The sequence below is a fragment of the Nyctibius grandis genome, chromosome 16 (genome assembly GCF_013368605.1).
Source record: "Nyctibius grandis isolate bNycGra1 chromosome 16, bNycGra1.pri, whole genome shotgun sequence".
Lineage (NCBI taxonomy): Eukaryota > Metazoa > Chordata > Aves > Nyctibiiformes > Nyctibiidae > Nyctibius > Nyctibius grandis.
Genome location: NC_090673.1, coordinates 529456 through 550758, shown reverse-complemented (window position 1 = coordinate 550758; position 21303 = coordinate 529456). Strand labels below are relative to the sequence as shown.

General features: G+C 53.5%; 1 protein-coding gene across 3 annotated transcripts in view; it reads left to right on the top strand.

The window, feature by feature from the left end:
* Positions 1-5226: 5226 nt before the first annotated feature.
* MVB12B (multivesicular body subunit 12B) overlaps positions 5227-21303 on the top strand; it is a 54444-nt gene continuing 38367 nt past the window's right edge. Inside the window, exons 1-5 of one of the 3 annotated variants that reach the window (XM_068413701.1) lie at positions 5227-5293; positions 10797-10882; positions 11932-12054; positions 16526-16633; positions 19773-19869. In XM_068413701.1, the coding sequence (XP_068269802.1) occupies positions 11941-12054; positions 16526-16633; positions 19773-19869 (319 nt within the window). In that variant the 5' untranslated portion in view covers positions 5227-5293; positions 10797-10882; positions 11932-11940. Of the gene's footprint in view, positions 5294-5577; positions 5681-10796; positions 10883-11931; positions 12055-16525; positions 16634-19772; positions 19870-21303 lie in introns of those variants that run through there. The other 2 variants (XM_068413700.1, XM_068413699.1) reach the window with 2 other exon arrangements.

The following is a 21303-nucleotide window of genomic DNA, read 5'->3' as shown; positions in this document are numbered from 1 at the left end:
AGGAGTCAGAAACACCGCTGAGGACACATCACTCAGCGAGCAGTGCTGATGTCCCAGCCGGATGACCCCTCTCTGGAGAGGGCTGGCTCCCAGCCTTACCTGGGCAGGGGTCTGCCAGAGCATGCCCCAGGGTCCCCCAGCACCCATCAGCCTGGGCTCCTCGACCCTGGGGTGCAGCCAGCACCAGCATCACCCTTGGTGGCAGGAGGGGGCAGGCGGCACCCACCAGCGCGGGGTCATCAACGTGGGCTTTGCCACTGCTGGGCAATTTATGAACAATTTATAAATGTGTTTTACAGACAGCTGTTAGTATGTGCTGAGCAATACTCACTCTGTCAAGGAGAACTAGTTACAGGGTTATAGCCAGGCCACTTAAATATTATGATCCATAATATATAAATAGTGGGCTGAGCGCTGCTGCTGCTTTGTGCTGTAAAAAGCCCCGTGCGTGCTGCAATCCTGCACTGGCTGAGCGCGTCTGTGAGCCATCTACTCACACGGACACTTGGCACTTCTAAAAATCCCTTTCCACCCTTCCTGGGGTCACACAGCTCGCTCACTCGCTAAGCTGCAGGCCAGCAGCCTGCCACAGCGGTGGCTGGAGGGGACGTGGGGCCGGTGGCTGGGAGAGGCTTGCTGTGGGGTGGGCAGCAGACCCGGGAACTCTGCCACCAGCCCTGCAGGGCCCTGGGCTGCCACTTAGATTTGCGTGCGTTGCCCCAAAGCTAAAGACGCGGCGATGCTGTGTGCTGTTTCACTCGTCAGCCTAAATTCAGAAATGGGGCCTTTTAACCTCAGCTGAAGTCGCCCATTCCTCGGTGTCGTGGCCAGGACAAACCGAAAGGGACAGAAGAAAGTGTCAGTGCAGGTGTGGCAGGGAACCAGAAGCACAGCTCGGAGGTGAGGGCTGCCAAACTTCCAGCAAGGTGTCTGCCTGGCCGTGGTGTGCTTGGGCTGCAGCCTGGCCGGCACCGAGGGGCATTGAGCAGAACAAAAAAAAAAAGGACTGCAGCAGTAAAATAGTGAGCTGTTTTCCCTACAGGAAATACTACACAGCCTTGTTGAACAAGAACAAGAGATTAAACTCAAAGTAAATGAAATGCAAAAATGCTGTGAAACCTGGTAGGTGCTCTGGGGGTCACAGAGGTGCCTGAATTAAAACATGCACAGGAGATATGAGGACCTTCTCATTCCTTTTGGAATAATCAAGATGTAAAATAGAAATATAGAAGGGAAGTTGTAGCTGCAGAGAGACATTTTGGTGCACTAAGTTAGAGGCAGCAGGTTAAACCTACTTCCAAGAAACCTTAAAACCAGGCAGCAGCTGAGCCTCAACCTGCAGCCATTCTGGCACGAAACTAAACTCTGGGCTGATTTTCTCTAAGGGCAGGCATGGAAGAAATGGTACGTGCCGCAGTATTTCTCTGCTGCACTACATGTGGCTACAGAGAGATGAATTCCTGCAGCATAAAGGATTTTAAACAAACAAGGGCTTGAGCTTACAGTCAGGATGAGGATGCGGGATCCTTTACAGGTTGTTATAGTGTTTCCCCCTGCAAACTGGGATCCTTTGTGATGGTGAAGCCTGACCGACCAGTGCTTGCCAGGAGTTCCTGCTCCCTCTCTGGAGCAGCACGTGGAGCTGTTGGGCTGGTGCCCCCTGCACTAGCCCACAGTGCTGCACATCCCATCCTGGCACCCAACGCCTACGCTGTGCCCACCGCGGGGGCCGGCACCTGGGAGTGGTTCATCACAGGCTGCGGTTCAGCACAGATTTTGCTTATAAGCAAGGACTCTATTTTGTCTGTTCTCTGCTGGAAGTGTAGAAACCTGTGCTATGCTGCTCTTCCGAGGTGTTGCCTGGGAATGGACAGATTTTCCTTTTACAATCTGCTTGAAATGCAAAGAGGGTGGTGGGGCTCGACTGCAATCTCTTATCCCAGCCCAGCCTCTCACCTAGGAGCAGGTTTAGCTGCTTCCCCCCAGGTGCTCTCAGGCTGGACCTCCCATTTGACATGCAAATTCTGGCATCCATCCACTCAAGGATGAGTGAGCAGTGTTTGTTCAGCCACAGCTCCAGTGCTGTAGCCAAGACTGACTTAAATTCCTCCTATTCAGCGTCCTGAAAACAAGACACTGGTACGAACTGGGCAGCATGTGCGTGACTGCAGAACTCGTGAGAAAAGACATGCTCTGAATAAACAGAAGTAAATAAATGCGTTTTGAAAGAGATTTATGTAAAATATTCAGAGGAAAACATTATACTTGCAAATACTTGTGCTTTTGAGTAACTTCACGCTGGTAGATTAACCAACTCCAGTAGTTATTCACGTACCTAATACCAAGCGTGCAAGTATTTGCTGATTCAGAGCCCGGGCTTATGCCCTGTGAAAGAGCACAATGGTGCCTTTCCCAGCCTCCAAACTCTGCCAAGCTCTGATGGTCTCCACAGGCCCGAGCACAGGGAGCTCTCCCTGCTCGCCCTCCCCGTTGCAGCAGAGGCATTCGCTCCCCCCTGCAGCGCGGTGCTTTCTTCGGGCAGCTTCTTCAGGGGTAAAACTGAAGCAGCAGCTAAACTGTGCTGGGAAGTGACTGTCTGTTTGGGAAAAATGTTATTGCAGATCATGCCACAGACAAGTTGGGATATGTGTTTGCAGTGTATCTTAGAATATTTCGTGGATGCTAAGCAGCAATTAGAGTCTTCCTTTGGAATCAGTTCATTTCCTACCGCCATGGTAGCAGGGAGGATCTTACTGAAACTCTAGGATTTTTTAATATTATTACACTAAAGACTCTCTCAGTATCAGTATCTCCATGGGGGAGCATTAGCACACTGTAATGTGTAACAACTTCTCCAGTTCAGGAAATCTTGTTGTATTTGTAATAGGGCATTTGGGGCATATATTATGTATGGGACATATATTTCTCATTTCCACCAGGCATCATCTTTCCTTCTCTCTAAATTACTCTCCAAATCAAAAAAACGCATTGCATTCCTTATCGCTCAAAAAATATATATATTTTTAATCTTTGGACTCAGAAGCCACTACCAGCCATCAGGGCTGTATGTGGCGGAAGCCAGAAAGCCTTGGTCGAACAGTGAGGGAATAGAGCCATAGTTAAGATTACCCAGTTATTACCACGGTTCAGCAAGCACCAGTCTAAATGCTTCACTGGAGAGAAGCACCAGCCAGGACAGGAAGAAGGTTTGCTCCCAGTCCAGGGCTGTATCCAGGAGAAAGTGGATTGCCAGGGTTCTGCCGTTGCAGAACGCTTTGGTTTACGGACAAAAACCACTAATGTGTATGTTGCTCTTCAGACAAGCCTCAAACACTAACTAATCAAAGCTCACAGTGTTTCTCTTGGTAGTAAGTCTGACCATACCAGGATGAAGAATAAGGAGCTGGAACAACCGCAAGGATCAAACCCAAGAACTCCCCTGGTCCATAGCTGCAGCCAGCACTGTAGGCACCTTGGCGACTACAGACCAGGAAACTCTTGGCCAGCCAAGCTCCTACCCACCAGTGAGAACCAGATAGGTGCAAAAATAGCCTGGAGATACCCATGGCAGGAAAGAGAAGGGCTGTTTCTCAACCACTCCTGCTCTGTCCAGCCTGGGATGTACGTAGACAGAGTCCGAATAGGATGGAAGCAGCAAAGAACTTGGTTATACAGGTGGGAAAAGAACAGGCTGAACAGAGCTCCTCAAAAGATGACCAAATCTGAGGAAAAAGAAAACGGGAGAGGGGAAAAAAATCAGGACTATTTGGGAATTAGTGGTGTAGTTAAAGGCACAATATCAGACAAGGAATGGCCCTGTAACAACAGAGATGGACCACCCATTAAATGCACCGCCCCTTCAGATGGTACCTGATTTTGTCAGGGCAAAAGAGGACAAGTGGGAGGAAATTTGGGTGATATCATCTGAGTGAGATCTTGTTCCTCCTGTAAGTCACAGAGGCCACATTTCCAGCACAAAGGAAACTATGGCTCTGAGCAGGCAGCATGTAATGGAAAACAGAGGAAACCAGCTCTAGGAAGGACCTGGGAGACCATCCTGCCTGATCCCTGCCCCAAGGGAACGACTTTTAGGAGGGCTTTCAACTTGACCAGTGATAAAAACTCTCCAAGCTGTGCTTCGCTGTCTTTGCTGTTGTAAAGTTTTCATGGTGCCTCTGCAGAATCTCTTGCTGCACTTCACGCCCATCACTTCTTAGTCTAGCCACAAAGGATGGGACAACAGGTTACTGCCCTCCTCTTTAATTCACCTACAAATTAACATTCGTTCTTCACCCGTTTGTTTCTTAGATTAACAGCTCCATCTCTTTCAGTCTTGCATCAAAGGCCATTGATGTCAACCCTTACACCAGTCTTGCTACTCTCCAGATTATTGTTGATGACCTTCCTTGAGGTAAGGTGCTCAAAACCGAATGCAGGGCAGCTGCAGGATTAGTTCATATGATTATGGCTACAGGCCCCACTGCTGTTCCAGGTTATTCTATGATTTGCATCATCTGCTAATTTAATAAGTGAGTTCTCATTTTCATCACTGGCCCATGGCAGTATTGAGCAGAATCAGATCCCTGCAGAATCTCAGGTCCATGTGTCTTCTGCGCTGCAAGTGGACCTCTAACGGCTTCTGATTACCCAACCAGCCTGGTACACCCTGACCTCTCCGGACCATATTTGCTGAGTTTGATTTTCAGGCCATGGTGAGAGCATCAAATATCTTACTGAAGTCTAGGTAGCTCGCAAAGCTGCTTATCCCCTAACCGCAGGGACTGTTTTCTCAAGCAGAAGAGAACTAGCTTGGTTTGAGACAATTTGCCCTTCATCAGCCCACACCAGCTGCTGCCTATCTATCTCCTGGATGTAGTTTGTCTCAGAAGGAAGGCTGGGGTTGTGTTGACTGAATTGCAAATTATCCAGCTCTTTCCCCACCTGGCATCGCCCAGCTCCCCAAGGCTCAGGGCCACAGACCGCTAGTGGGGCGAAGCTGTTGGGGAGCTCCCACGCCAGCGCGGTCAGCAGGGGAAGGGTTTTCTCTATAAAGTTTAATTTCCTGTGGCACGGGGCTCGCCGGAGCGGCCCCCCAGCCCCCGGTCCTGCGTCTGCTGGAGCCCCAGGTGGGACGCGGCGGGGCGAGGGCAGAGCCGCGCTGCCCGGGGGTGCTGGGGGCGGCCGGGCCCCGGGGCCGCCCGCCGGGGGTGGGGCAGGGGCAGGGCAGCCGAGCGCGGGGCCGGTTTCGCTTTGGGCCGTGCCCGGGCGGCGGGAGGCAGCGCTGGGGGCCGCGGTGAGTGCCCCGGGGGACTGGCCGGGGGCCGGGGCGGGCTCTGGGCCCTGCGCACTCGGTCCGGCCGCGGGTGGGCGCGGAGCGGCGGGGGCGGGGGCCTGCGCGGCGGCGGGGGGGGGGAGCCCGGGCTGCGCTGCGCCGCTGCGGCCCCGGCCCCGCCGCTCCGCGAGGCCCGGCACAGCGCGTCCGCCGGGCCGGGCTGTGCGCGGGGCCGGGCCGCGGCCTGCGCGCCGCTCCCCGCCCGGCTCCGCCCGGGCCCGCAGGCCGCTCCCCCGCCGCCGCCGCTCCTCCCGCCGGGCCGCGCCGCGCCGGCCCCGCCGGGCGATGAGGAGCTGCTTCTGCCTGCGACGGGGGAGCCGCGACCCGCCGCCCGCCGCACGGGCAACAGTTAAGTGTCCCCGGAGCCGCCGCGGCCCCTCGGCGCGGCCGCCGCGCTGCCGGGCGGGGGACCGGGCCCGGCGGGCGCTCGGGGCTCCTGCGCGGGGGCGGCGCGTCCGAGAGCGGGGCCCGGCCCGGCCGCCCCTCGCGGCCCCTCCGCGGGCGGGCAGGCCGGGACCCCCCCCGGCTCGGGTGGCACCTGGGCCCTGTCTGCGGGCCGGGGCAGAGCCCTCCCGGGCCCGCGGGTGCCCGCTGCCTGCGGTGGGGGGCAGCGGGGCCCGGGGCCTGCCGGCGCTGTGCGTGGCGGGGGGACGGACCGCGCCTTGGCATTGCTGCCAGCCGGCGTGCGAGGGGCCGAGCTGCGGGCCGGGGCCGAGGTCCCTGTTGTCCCCCAGGTCAGACCAAAGGGTTCTGCTGGGGCTGGCGACCAGTTGCAGGAGCAGCGTCGGTGATGAGCCGTGGGGCAAAGCCCTGTGACCTTGACCTGCTCAGGAGTTCACTGCAAATTATATTAGTGACCGGTTAGAGAAGGTGACAAAAAACCTGCGTTTTGCGTGGTCTCTTGCTGTGCTTACAGCGTGAGTTTACTTGACTGCGCATTTTTCTCACCTGCTCTCAGGTTTCTGCATATCTGGAGGTGATAATGCAGGGTCTCTCTGCAGCGCTGGCCAGAGCAGTGACGCTGAGCTGCCTGTGTTTTACATATTCACCTCTTGCATTACTGAGGCTTGTGAGCTTTCACTGTGGTTTCTGGAGAGGTTCTCAAAGATCCACCACTCTTCAGTGTTTTCTGTGCCTTCTCTGAGCTGGGGCACTCGGCTTGGGCATGGTAAGGAAGCAGAGTCCTTCAGCTGAAAGGAGGCAGGCTGGGCTTCAGCAGGTGTTCAGCAGGTCGGGCTAAAACTTAGGTTTCTCCATCTTGTGTTTTATTTTAACTGAGTGGGAACATGTTAATGTGTACCTTAGTGGAGTCTGCATGTCGTGTGGCAGGTTGGCAGTGTCGTCCCTGTAATTTTTAGCTGAGATAGCCTTTCCAGATAGATTTTCTCAGCATGCTGGGATGAAGGCTTTAGTTTGAGCTTCTGGAGGTGTGAAATAAAACACTCAACGTTTCAGTCTTGTAGTGCGTGCTGCTCTGACAAAGTGAATCCCAGGCTCAAGGGTTCCTGTAGCCCCCAGGGGCTTGTTCACACACGTGCCAAGATAGAAATAACTGAACTGAATGTCATTTAAATTTTGCTGCCCTGGTGCAAGGTCATCTGTGCATGGAAACCTATTTTGGTTTGAAACAGGACACTTCTCAAACGAGTGTCCCTAGTTAGAACGGCTGTGGAGCGATACAAGATCTCAATTTTGCTCATTCTGTGACTTAAGTTCCTGTTTCCATCTAGTTCAGTCAGAAACTGTAGAGATTTTGCAGCTGGTACGGGGCAGCTGTCTTGAAGACGGGAGCCTGGGTGCAGGGGTGATTCCAGACATACCTTCTTTTGGGGCGAAACGTGAAAATGAAATTCTGCCAGCTTGTGATGGAGGCCTCCAGGGCCCTGACCCTGCGTCCCGCTGTGGTCTCCTGTTTTTCCGATGGAAACTACGTCCTATTTCATGAACAGAAATAGAAGATTGGCTGGGGCTGTGTCCTGTTCCTGGGCGTGGTGGGAGGACCGGGCGTGCGGAGGAGTACGTCGGTGTAGCCGCTGAGCAGTTGTGCCAGCAGTACCTACCGCCTTTTCAAAACGATGGAGCGATAACCCGAGCATGCGAGCGAGGGTTTTAGCAGTGTGTCTGCTTTGGTTTGATGGGACTATTTCCTGCAGGGTGCAGGAACTCAGTGAGGTAGTTGACGTTTTTTTTTGCAGTTTTGCGTTAGCTCATGCTTTTCTGCCTGTGGGAAGAGCGAGTCAGTGTCAAAGTGCAGGGCTTGTAGTTGAAGGAAGAAACAATAAGACCATTCTCTCTGCAAGTCCCTTGCTATTTAACTTCAGAACTTGACCTGCTTTGCTGGCAGTGTGATGCTTCCGTAGCAAATACATCATCAGGCCTGATCTGATTGTGTACCCACCAGCTCCTGAACTTGCCGAACTTGTTGAAAGGGAACACCAAGAGGGAAAAATGCTCTGCAAACTGACAATAATACATTCATCTCTGACAGTGTGTTCCTTTGCTGTATGTGTGTCGCGGCCAAAGCCCAGCAGTGTGTGTGGTCAATCACCTCAGTGGAATACTTGAAGGAGACAGTGAAGCCAGCAGAAAAGTATGCCTGGGATAAACTAATAAAAGCGGAGATGAGCTAGCAAGAAAATGGGTGAGAGCGAGCAAAAAGGATGTAAACAGACAGTCTTGGGTTCTGGGAGAAGGGGAGATGTATGTGACTGCGGGCATGGGCTGCCAGACAGCCTGCTCTGGGGTGATGAGCCGCCCTCGGCTTTGCCACCTCCACAGGGGTGGCTCGGTGTGCTGGGCAGCCCCCAGAGCTGCACCGCCACTGGGCAGAGGGCTTCGCACTGCCAGGGTGACACGTACTGCACGGGGAGCAGGCCCGGGGTGCGTGTGGAAGGAGGTGCTTGGCAGCAGCAGGACCCAGAGCGGGGCTGAGGTGAGCACTGTGTGGTGGCAGAGCAAACCCAGGCCCTGGCTGGACTGTTCGTGTGTGGCTTTCTGCCTAAAAGCCACTGCCTGCTGCCCGCGCCGCCTCTGCTCTTCTCCCCTGCCTGTACCTGGTGGCTTGCACTGCGGGCTGGCAGCCTCTGGAGCTGGGGGTGGCAGGACAGGACAGAGCACAGCCTGCTCCGCTGACCTTGAACTCCCTGGTGCAAAGACTTCTGGAAGCCTGGTCGGCGGCTGTGCCTGGAGCAGAGGTTCAGGGGTGCGGGAAGCATTCGGGGTAAAGCCAGCAGCGTGGTGGCTGCATGCCAAGAGCCCGTTCTCTGCATCTTCTCCTGCAGCCATCCCGCCCACTCTGCTGCACGCTGCTCGGGTCTGGTGCCGGCAGAATGCATGGTGACTTTCTCTGGTGGAGGCACATCCTTTCCCTGCTGGCTTTCTCTGAGCGGCCCCACGGTGTTTTGAAGGTTCTTCCTGCCCCAGGGCTCGCATCCGGCTTCCCTTCGCTGCCTGGGCGTGCTGGGGGGTGGATGTGGCCCTGCAGTTGAGATCGACCTCCACGAGCATGCTCCCAACTAATGGGAAAAATGTTCTTCTGATTGTTTTGGGCTGTTCCCAGAATAACCCTGCAGCGGGCACAGCTTAGCGCAGGATGGTGAAAGGCCGCCTCCTGGTCAGCTGGTTTGAGTTCTCGGCCACCATGATGGTAGGTGGGCGTATAGGTCAACCTCATGTTGTCTAAAGAGAACTTCATTAAAATAACAAGCGGTCTAATAGGAGTATTTATAGAATCCTACTCCTTAATTTAATCTATTCTTTCACTGTTTGTTTTATATTTTTAAGTTCAAAGGCATGATAGAAAGGAAACCAAACTCTGCAGACGCCCTGGGGAAGAAGTGCAATGTGACTAATTGTCTGTATGATTGCCCAGCCAGAGCCTCCCCTCTGACCTGTGCAGAGTTCACAAAAACATTTATCCGGGTGTGCAAACTGATTGCTGCCGCTCCGTATCTGTTCCAGATGCATCCTCGATGCCACCTGCGCAGGAGGAAGCTGCCCTGAGCGGCTGGCCTGGCACAGCACACCCCTCACCCGCCGCCCTCGCCGTGCCACGGTGGCCGGGCGCAGGCAGCCGCCTTCCCTGCGCCGGGGTGCTGCCCCGGGCCCTGCGCCGGTGCCCCATGGCGTCTCGCCCCACGGCTTCCGCCTCCCACCCTCTCGGGGCGGAAAGCCCCGTGCTCCGTGCGTAGCCGCTGCGCCGCCATAGAGGGGCTTTGTGTGAGCGGCACAAAGTGAGGATTGATGCCGTTTCCCCTCCCCTGCCGCGCTGAGCGGGACCGCACACGGCTCCCACAAAGGTCCCTTTCTTCCCCCCGCCGGGACGGGGTGCGTCGGGCTGAGGGCTCTGCCCAGTGGCACCGCGCTGCGGGTACAGGCACCCACCCCCTGCGGGGGTGCCGGGGACCCCAGGGCCCCGTCCTCGGGCTCTCTGCTGCTGCTCGGGCCCCTGCCGGGCAGCCAGGCCTCCCCGCAGCAGGCGCAGCGTGGTGAGCGGGGCCTGGGCAGCGTTTGGCAGCAGGTCCCTGGAATGCTGAGCCCCGAGCCTGCCATCACCGCTGGGGAGGAGGAGGGAGTGCCAGGGGCTACCTGCCCGCCTGGGCCCTCCTGGGACCCGAGAGGGGGCACAGCCCCTCCGCCTCCCCCGAGGTGAGGTGTGGGTGCTGTGCTGGCACCCCTGCTCCCCCCGCCTCTGTGGAGCCAGCCAGCACTTCGTCAGGGCAGGTTTGCAGGAGGCTGGAGGCACCGGGGGAGCGGATCTGCTTCCCCACGGCGCAGCTGGGACTGTGCTGGAGCCTGCCGTGCGGCGTGCTCAGCACGCCGGGGAGTATCGTCACTTACCTGGATTTCAGTTCAAAATGGCCTGAGAGCAGCTCGTATCAGCAGTCATTATCTCCCAGCTCCTCCCGATGTGTAATAACAAGTCATCACATTATTGAGAGTGACTTGGACATGTTTCAGAAAATGTGCATCAGTGTGAAGAACAGACTGTAAGTTCTTTGTTAAATTCACATTACGTTTGCTCGGTACTGCACGTTTTAGGCAACAGGTTCTGGATTATTCGCGAGGCATCTGGGTGAGCCAGCGGAGCGGTGCAGGGGCTGTCGGGGCTGTGCTCGGTGCCACCAGCGTTCCTGCAGCAGGGTCCTCGGCTCCTCGCCCACCCTGAGGTCGGGGCAGGGAGGGGAGGGTGAGCCCCTACGGCTCTGGGTGCGCTTCTCGTTGTGCTTTAGAGGCTTAAACTGCGTAGGGAGCAAAGCGGGCCCGCTTCGCTGTGTGCGTGCCGGGCGCCTGTCGAGGTGCCGAAGCAGAGCGCTCTCCTGGGTTCGGTTCATCGGCAGTAGTGTTTTCACCGTTACTGGTCGCTAGCTTCTGTTGGTTTGGACTCCTCAGGTAGTCTGGCTGTTCGTGTGACATTATTATTATTTACATAGGGCCCAGACTTGCTCTTTTTTATTGCCTGCAGCACGATGTTTGTTCAGACTGGGCATTGTGAAGTGTAAACCCAGGTCCCACTGGCACCAGCACTCACCTCTGCCTTTTCTAGAAGCAGTAAGTAACCAGCTGTCTACACGGCCTAGAAATGCTGGGGTTTAATTGCTCTGAGGAGGGAATTGAATTAGGTAGCTCTGGTTCACGGCTTGTCTGGCTGCGCAGCAGTGACGCTTGTTTACACAAAGCACTGCCCTTTCATCTCGGGGTGCGTGGGGGGTGGTTTCCCGGGGCATTCCTGCCTGAAAGCCGCAGAAGACTTGCCCTAACTGGCTGCTTCTGCAGGAGACCACATGCTGAGGCGGTGGCACCTCCCCATCCTCCTCCTCAGCGAGTTGTTTCAGCAGCTCTCTTGTCCTCTCCTCCTGCTTCCTGCAACAGCATCTCTCCAAAATTGGTTGGTCTTCTGCTTCTATCCCCCTTTGCGTATCTCCCTCCCTGAAGTACTTGGTGATGTCTCCCTTCTCCTGGAAGATGCTCAGGCCTCTTCGAGGCCTCTGTTTGCTTTGCCTCAGACCGTCCTGTGCCGCTTCCTCTGTGTTCCCGGTGCTGAGGCTCTCTGCAGCACGCGCGGTTTGCAGACAGCGCCAGATACATCTGTGCTGCTACCTGAAAATGGTCTGGTTCAGGAGGGTGTGATGGGACTGAAGAGTCGCGGGGGACCCCCCAGCATGTCCAACACCCGCAGTGGAGGGGGAACCTCCCAATGAAACCATTAGGAGCAGATTTCTTGCCGCTTAAAATGGCAGAGCTGCTTCAGGCAGCCTGACTCAGGGATGAAATTTGCCCTCTGTTTGGGAGGGAAGGGAATGAGCTTGGGTTTTCCCATCACTGCTAGATGGAGACCAGCCCATGCTAAGTATCCTGGAAACAAAAAAAACTCGGCTGCTGAACCAAATTCCAAACCTTTTGGGCATTGCACAAATGTACCCTCTTATCAAAAGCAAATGAAAGTGCAGAAGGTGTGTCTGGCCTAATCCTGTGTTTACCTTGGCAGTCCGTGGTGTGTCAGCACAGGCACTGTGGCATGCATGCAAGCTCTTGGTGCTCTCTGTCCTGTGCTGGGGTGTGCTGCCGAGCAGCCCTTTAATTCTGCTCCTTTCTTTCAGGATCAGTCCATGATGCCCGAAGTGCGAGACCTCTCAGATGCCTTGCCCGACCTGCCGATGGATCCCATCACAGGCGTTGGTGTGGTTGCATCCCGGAACCGAGCACCGACGGGTTATGATGTAGTAAGTAGAGCTATTTCAGCTGCCGTTGCTAATGCTTTGGTTCTGCACTAATGAGGCTTTACTTTGCTGGGAACAGCATCTCTTCCAGGGAGGCCTTGCCTTCAGATGTGTGCTTTAAGGAGTAATTTGCTATCCAGCTGCCCACCTCTCAGCCCACAGCACTTAGTGCGTTCCCTCAGTGGAGGTTTGTGGGTGCAATCATGCTGCTTCATCTGTGCCACTCCAGAGCAGCATAATTACCTGGAGGAGGGGTTTTCAGAAACAGCTGGCCACTGTGGCATGCAAATTTAATAATCCTAGTAACATTCATCCTGAAGGAGTCCTAAGTATTGCACAAATTATATCTCTGAACAAATGGATCCCGCATCAGCTGTTTAATCCCACATATCAGCACTGCACAATGATGATGAGAAGCTCCAGAATGAAAAGCACAGTTTCACATCCAGCTGAAATTGCAAGGATGATTTTGATGGACAGAATGCAAACCTCTAAACTAAGCTTTGGCAGGAGGCTGGGCAGCAGGAAAAGGCAGCTGGGTACAGCAGAGATGAATGTGTGAATGGATAAAGGGAGGTCACTGTTTAACAGCTGCTTGTTCCTTGGATTAGTTGCTGTGTAACCGACAGCATGATTTTTCTCCCCATAGATTAGTGTCCTAAACAGTGAAATACCATAAAATACTGCCCTTGCAGAGCTCTCTACGGAAAGATTTGGCCCGTAGTCCATCTGCTCACCTTTCTATGTATCCTGCTCCAAATGTGCTACATCACACTTCGGGTTTCCAGAGTCACACAGCTTGCGTGGTCGGGAGTGAGGCTTTGCTCCCCCCTTTAAAGCTCTGGATCATTGCATACCCTGTTCTGTGTGGGAAGGAAGAAAATGGATCAGGCTGAAGTAAGGACACGAGGGAGGGAATTGTGAAAAGGCTCCTTAAAGACCTCGAAGGTTTTTGCATTTACTGCATTTTTCTGAGCGCTGATTACCTGTGTGAGCCAGGCTGTGTAATTAGCTGCTTGCCCTGATAAAGGAGCATGGGACAATGTGAGAGTTGTGATAACCGAATTGCATTCTGCCTAAATGACTGGGCAGAGAGAGTGCTCACCCCAGATAGCCTGTCTGTGGTTTAATAGGGAGCTCCAGCGCTAGCGCAGTGTAAACTAAACAAGATGAAAGAGTCTTCGTGTGGCTTAATCCAATTACGGTGGTGGTGTAATAATGCTTGTGAATGTGGGTCGCTCTCTCCTAGGGGGCACGGAGGGGTGGCTGCCTTGCCTCTGCTTCTGCCTTCCTCTCTGTTCACCAGGAGCTCTTCTCTGGCCCCGGGGCCAGCAGTGCCCGCTGCAGGCCGTGGGGAAGTGCCTGCTGTCTGCAGTTGCCTTACCCTAAGCGTGGCTTCCACACGCTTGCTCCTTCAGCCTCGTGTGTGGCAAATCAGCCATCCGGCTCTGTGCCTGGGTGCTGTGCACCGCAGTCGGTGTCCTTTCCACCGTGGCTGTGATGGGGCCACTCCGGGTGCCACCCTGATGTGACTGGGTGTCCTGGTGCCCACACCCACAGGACGGTGGCACGCAGGGCTGTGCTTTGCTTACCTGGATGTCTGGGAAGGTGGCTGCTCTGCGCAAGGCAGGGCTGTGGAGCAGGGTGTGCTGTGCAGGGTTGCCACTTCCCCGTGACCTCTCTGGAACCCAGCCTGTCCTCTCGGCAGGCACGCAGCCCAGTATGCACAAGTGCACTTCTCAGTGTTGCGGAGAAAGTCGCGTTCTGAGACGTGGGCAACGTGCGGACTTGGGCGGTCTCAGGCTCTGTGTTTCTCCAGTTTGCAATTTCCCTAATGAGACACTGACAGTTGATTGTTGCTTCAGGGTGTAAAGCCTTGATGAAGGCAGCTGAGGCAGCTCCATCCTAGGAGCGTACTCCCCAAAGCCCTACTAGTTAGAGGTTCAAACTGCACCCTGGAAAGAATAACCACTCATCTTTTGGGAAGCGTTAACACCAGTTTGTCTTGGGATGTTGTTGTAGTCCCTTAGGGTTCTGATCGCTTTGCCTTTTGCTGCAGCATTCAGTCCCACAGGTGGATTGAGAGTTGTGTGGGAGTTTCCTCTTACTGGTGATGAATTTGACGTCGTGTAGTTTCGCTGGTGGTTTTGAGTTTTGTGATGGTGAAGTACCCAGTTCTCTCTTTCTGCGACAGCTATGTTATTTATAGGCTTTACCCAGTTTCCCTTTCATTCGTGTCCTTTCTCCAATAAACAACCATTGTGGTGTTCTTTTCCTTCCTTTTCCCTTTGCCCCTCTTTAAAACGAACAAGCAAAGGCGTGGATGCTTTCAGCCCAGGTGTAAGTGAGCTGCCCGGGGGACGTCCCAGTCCATTTCCCGGGGTTCGACATGCTGGCCGGCTGGAGGTGGCGGTGAGGCGCAGCCCACGCTACCAGACCAGGGGGAATCTTGGCAAAGGAGTCAGAGATCTTTTTCCCTCAGTAGTTTTTTAATTACTTGGAAATCTCCATTGCCTTTGTGTCTGCTTAGAAAACAGCTACTGATGCTTGTAGTGACTAGCCAGGTCTTTTAACAGCTGGAGCACCAAAGACTTGATTTTGCCAAAATGTACGGAGTGTGTCTGAGCTTAGGTTCCTGAAAATCTGCCCAAACTGGCAAGACTGAGCATATGGGTGGGGAGGAAAGGGAGGAGAGGTGGGAGGCAGAGAGCCTGGGGTAGGAGAGAGGTGTGGTTCCTGTGCAGCCGCGTTCCTTGCTGCGGGCTGCACGCCAGCTCCACGGTGGGGTTTGCTCTGGGGCCAGAGCCCGAGCATGCTGCTCACCCAGGGCTGTGCTGGAGCAGGGACAGCCCTGCACACTGCCGATGGGGCAGGCGGGTTAGTGGGCCCGAGCTGTTACCCCCGAGCTGTTACCCCCGAGCTGTTACCCCCGAGCTGTTACCCCCAGCTGCTTTTTGCTCCACTGCTCATCATGCTCCTGCCAGGCAGTGACCGGCAGCGCAGCCAGGTGGGGAGGCATTGGAGGGGCCCGAGTGGCTGCTGAGCAGGGACCCTGTCCCCACGGGCAGGGCTGTGGGCCAGGCCTGGCACTGCTGGCTCCCGGGAGCCAAGGACCCAGGTCCCACCAAAATCCTGTTTTAAAATTTTACTTTTTAAAAACGATGCGTGTTTCTTTGCAGAAACCTGACCGCAAAATCTGTCTGTTGTACGAGGGCTTGAGCTGAGCAGGGGCTTGTGAACAGCAGTTACCAAAACGCAAAGAGCAGCCAAAGCACTTTGCTCCCTTTGCTGATCAGACGATAAACACGCTTTTCTCCTCCGCACTCGGGATAATCCGAGGGTCTTGTCAGCACACACCTCTTGCTTCCTGCGCCCTGCGTGGAGTCTCTGCTCAACAAGACACGGGTGCAAACAGTAACAACAAATGTCAGCTCTTTGTTATCAGGCTGCTCTGGGGCCAAGGTCTCACTCGGAGATTAGCCTCGGACGAGCCGCAGCAGAGCGGTTTGCCCCCGTCTGCGAGGCACCAGGCAGACGTTCGCTGTGCTGCTGTGTAGCTTCAGGCCACGCTCGAGCCTCCTGTTGGGAGCCATCAGTTGGGTGTTAGTCTGGTGGGGTGATCTTATTTCTGCTACCCTTCTCCTTGTGCTTGCCGCCTTGTCTCCTCTCTTACTCGACAACAAACCTTTTGGGGCAGAGGCTCTTACCAGCTTGCACCAAGCAGGGTGAGCACCCAGCTGCTGATAGAGCCGAGCCCTTTCCCTGGGCGTGGGGCTGCCTCGTGCCCACTCCCTGAATCAGCTCGAAGGTGAGATCTTCTCCTGCCTTCCTGTGCCTGCACGTGCCTCTGTCTCCTCGGTGGAGCGCCCGGGCTCTGTTTCCTTTGCCCTCCGTGCAGCATGTACCACTGATTCGACTGGGCACAGGGCTGTGTTGGAGAGGGACATTTGCACGGTGTGTCCTCACACGCAGCACTGCTGCTGAAGTCTGTGAGGGACCAGGGCTTTCCCCCGCTGGTGGAAGCAGCTTTTTGTCCTGGGGACCAGAATTCCTCAATGGCTTTTCTGTGAAAATTATGCTGAGATTGGGCAGTTTGTGTGCTTTGTCTGCACGGACCCCTCCTCACAGCTTGCCCCAGTGTGCCCTTGCGTGCAGGGTGGTAATGAGCGCCTCGATATGCTGACTTCCCCAAACTGTTGTTTGGAGACTGTAACCAAAGTTGCTGTTTCCTCATTAGAATAGCCTTTGTCAGAGCATCTTTAATCAATGGACTCCCAAGAGGCAGCATTTTTAGAACTTCTTTTTATACCTCCTCTTGGAAATTCTTTGCACTATGGCTCGTGAAGAAACTAATGAGATGCTGTGAGAGTTCGGGCTACCGTTAATTAGAAGAGGTCTGAGGAAGAAGTACTGCCCATATATTAACTTTATCTGGCTCACATGTGTCGTCTCTCCCTCTGTCTCCTCTTTGCAGGTCGCACAAACAGCAGATGGCTTGGATGCTGACCTCTGGAAAGATGGCTTATTTAAATCCAAGGTCACACGATACCTGTGCTTCACGAGATCATTTTCAAAAGAAAATGTAAGTCCGTTTGCTGAGTGTCTGCATGATTTGCATCTGTGCCTGGTATGCTCTTACCCATAAGATAATTCATTTTATGGAGCCAATTATAATTCAAGCAGGCATTTCGCTGAGTTTGGGTGAGTCAGGAGGCAAACTGCATGCCTAGGTATTTGCATTTTGTCTGTGTTCTTCACAGAAGGAAATCACTGGCGAAACCTGCAATAAAAGCAGCAGAAAAGGAAACGCTGGCATTTCAGCACCCCCTCATGCTGGCGTTCCCTGCTGTAGCAATGGGCGCTGCATGCTCGTGATCCTGGTGACTTTCTGACTCTAGTTACCTGGAGAAGCAAATGCTGCAGATAATGTTGATGAAGGAAATGTTAGTTGCTGAATCCAGGGGCATCACAGACATTTTGTTGCAGGATTAGCTTTTCTTTCTTTGTTGATTTTGGTGCTGATTCTTGAAAATTTGCCCACGTTGTGCCTATGCGACCGTATTCTTGTAATCCGTTAGTATGGCGATCAAGCGTAAGGTAATTTGTGATTAGTGGCAGTTCTCTGCCCACATCTTCCGTGGGGGAGAGGAGACCATGCGCAGTGAGAGCCTGCTGCCTTCTACCTTCTGCTATGTTTTTGGTTGAGGCTAGTGTGAAAACTTCCTCTTTTCTGGAGGAACTGTTTAATTCTACAATGAATGCACTCCATCTAGTGGGTAATCCTGCTTTTCGTCGTGTTTTGGATATTCACAGTGACTCAGTTGTCAGGGCACGGAGATACCATTTTGTACTCAGGCTTTCACCAGCGACGGGAGCAGAAAAGCGACTGCGACTTCAGAGGCTGATCACGGCTCCTGACAGGAAAGCTGGGGGCTGCCAATTTCCAGCATTTGACCTTTATTCCATCCGCTTCCCTGCCTGCCTCTGGATTAAAATAAACCTGTAAAGCTATGGGAAATATTGCTTTCTGGGGTGGATGGACAATAATTGTGCTTTTCATCCTAGAGTACCTGCAGTAGCAGGAATAATAGCCCCAGAATAGGCAGGGAGGGTATTAATCAGAAAGATTTGTGATGATTTGTCTATTAAGTTTATCTGTGGCTACCTTAAATGAGAGGCTGTCAGAAATAATTACAGGATAGTAGCAACTGCTGGCTACCAGAGACAGCGTAAATACCTCAGTCGGTGCCTGTTGGGCTTTTGGCATGAATCCTCTGCTCGGCACAGTTCGGGAATTCGTTCCTCATGTTGATGAGGAGTGAATCAGAGGGAGCGCGGGGGGAGGACTGCCGGTCCCGGCTGCACGGCAGCCTGGCGTGGGAGGTGCGGCGCGAGTCGCTGCGTCCCGTCCCGAGCCCTGCGTCGGTGGCGTTAGGGCTGCCTGACTGGGGACCTCTGAGGGTCAAAAAGCCTCGGTCCTCCCCGGCAGCAGTGACCTAGAGCTCTGGGAGGGAGAGGCTGCTCTGGCCTGGATGTTGATGTGTTGCTGCGCTTTGGGTTGGAAGCTTCACCACTCAGGGGTTTTTTGGTTTTGACAAAACACTGGGAATTTTGTCCTGAAGAACATGTTGTAGGTAGCAGAGTTAAGGCACCTCAGATACCTGGTTTATAACGGAGACAGTCTGTAGTGTCTTTTTATCAGAATCATCATTCTCAACAGCTTACAATATTTGACAGGTTATGAGGACGTTGCTCGTGTTTGAGTGTCATGGTGAGAAGGCCCCGAATGGTGCATCTCACAAATGGGGGGCCTTGTGCCCTTTTCTCCTGTGCATATGGCAGAGCATCAGTGCTGACTCCCAGTGTTTCAGTAGGTAACGAACTTCTCGGAGGCATCTCTCCTGCCTCTCTGCTGCTGATGGAGGAATGATCGTTGGTTCAGCTGGAAGTTGCACACTGATGTAACACAGCCAGACAGTTTGGATAAATAAAACATGAAAGATGAATCAGCAGCGACCACGTCATCTACCATTGGCTGTGCCAGGACCGTGTTAACTGATACGTTCAGGCTTCACAGCATCCAGCATTGCTGGCTCTGAGATGCCCCGGCCAAAGGGGGAACGGAGGCATGTGGGGGCTGCCCGGCCTTGGCCACTTTGCGTGAGCGAAGGACGTGTGCCACGCTTGTGTGTGGTGGGACAGGGCTGCGGGCGTGGTGGCCCTCCTGTGGGGAGGTGACCGTGAAATGCAGAACCTCCAAAAAATAAACTCGGACCTGATCTCCCCTTATTTCAGAGGCTACAAATTTAAATAAGTTTTAAAATAGTTCAGTGTAATAATCAGAGAGTAGAGGTTTGCCTGAAATACTCTGCCAGATAAAAACTAAAGGCGATACTTAGCAACCAGTGACAGTAAAACACACTGATATGGTTTGATGGCTTAGGATGAAATTTTAATTGTTCTGTATTGCATTTCTGTTTATAAAGGCTGTGCAGTAACTAAAGTGTGTGTTTTTCTTCCATACGTGAATCCAGATTATTGGCAGCAATGCTGGCTTTAACGAGAACTGCGAAGAAAATCTGGTCTCTAACCAATTGTGGAGGCTGTCATTCTGAATTGTGTTTTGAGCTCTCCAAGCCTTGATTAATAGGACGAGGCATCAGTTCAGAATTCATATGGACTCCAAATGAAGTTCTTCATTCCAAATGGCCCGCTCTTCTGGAGCGTGCCTGCGTTTGGAGTTAGAACCATGTCTATTCAGTGCTAATTAGCTAATGCATGTAATAACTTTGGCTGTGTCTGCATGAACCATCTTCCCCTAATGCTTTCTGCTGTTACTGTCATGGAAATCTCGTGTTGCTGTTGTAGAGTGTGTGAGAACTAAGGTGACCTGCTTAGTGGGTGCGTCGGTGGAGGTAATACTTTGAACTGCCGTGTTTCCAAAGGGAAGAATTTGGTTGTGCTTCCAAGGATCCAGAAGTATGGCGGTGGAGGTGTAAGAATCTGTAAATGCTGAAGGTTGTCCAGTATCTCCTGGTCAATCATCGTGTAGTTCCTGCAGAGGGGACAGTTGCAAGTGTTGGCTTGGTACTTCCTCACCATTTTTAAAGGTGGTGGTCAGATGCAATTATGAGGTTTCTTGGGGTTCAGCAGGTGAGAAAAGCTGGGTTGGAATTTGGTGACATTGTCATAGTCAACTGTGTTTTTTTCTCTCTTCAAAGAGTCATTTAGGCAACGTCTTGGTTGATATGAAGCTCATTGATATCAAGGACACTTTACCCGTGGGCTTCATCCCCATCCAGGAGACCATCGATACACGTAAGTTGGCGTCTGTTCTTCAGTTCCGTGCTGTGGGACCAGCTGCTCCGCCGACGCCTGCGTGGTCGGGCGGTGGGGGCTGTGTCCCAGGCAGAGGGACGCTCTCAGCACTGCTGCTCTCTGGGGTTACATGTGCATGTTTGGGGGCAGCTCTGGACTGCAGCGAAACAGCCTTTGGCTTTCCTGTGCCCTTCAGGCTTTTTAATGCTGCAGCTTTACACCTCTCTCCGTGAGCAAGCGAAGGCCTGTGTCCCGGCAGGCAGTGCTGAGGGTGGTGGGGTGTGTGTGCACTTGTTGAGAGAAGGCACAAGTGGAATGTCCAGGGAAAGCACCATCCTCGTTTCTGCGAGGCAGAAGTGGCTTTGCTGCAGCGTTTAAGCCAGCGGTTCCCAAACAGTGTGTTGGGATCCCCCGAGCCTCGTGGCAGCGGCGGTGGAGCCGCGTCTGGCCGCAGCACCCTGCTCCGCAGCAGGCGTCGGGTGCTTTGGGCTTGGGCATGGAGGAGGCTGGGGACGAGCCCCACAGGCACCGAGGTGGGAGGGCTGCAGGACACCGTGCGCTGGTGCAGAGCGTACGGCTGCTGCTGGAGAGCAGGGCTGGTACCAGCGCTCGTCAGTAATGAAATCCAGCCTGGTTATGAGTAGAAAGGAGTTATGTGAGCCTGCTTTGCAGGGAATAATTCATCGGGTCTGCAGCAGATGAGGATAGTTTTTCAGTCACTACCGACCTGGTTCTGATTTGAACCTGTGACCTAGAAGTGAAGGGCTCTGCAGCCCATTTCCCATTCCCCGGGGTCACCCCCTTTCCCTGGAGAATTCCTGGGCACATGTGGTACGGGGGAGAGTCATCGGCTTATCCTGCTTGCCCTTGGGAGTGCTGGACTCTTACGTGTGCTGCTGTCGTTTTTGTGAAAGTCCTGGGGGGAAGGTGGAAGGGGACTTCGTAATTAATTTAAAATGCGTTGGGTTGCGACCTGTACCATCTTTAAAGCAGAGGCCCTGTCTGTGTTAATGGAGTGGTGTGTATCCCTGCCTCCATTAGCATGAAGGAACACATTTCGATTGACTGTTTATAATATGTTCACTTAAAATTAACTCTGGTTAAGCATGTGTAATTAATGAATCCAGCTCCTAAACCAAGTTTGCTACAGACTGCAGACTCTAGCCAAGTGTGAAAGAGACTAAAGACAAAAGCAAATAGTCAGCTTTGTGCTTAATGTGAAAGTCAAATAAGAGGCACTGATCTTGTTCAGATTTAAATTTGTGGTTATAGGTGTTTCTGTGCTCTTCTCTAAGTGACAGTTGACTTGCAGTAAATATATTAAATGTAGTACTCCTTACTAGGGTCTGAGCAAATGTTCAGATGTGGAAGCCTTAAACCCTGGGCTCCTAAAATCAGTTTTAGGCACTTCAAATAAAAGCCCTAGTTTTCCAA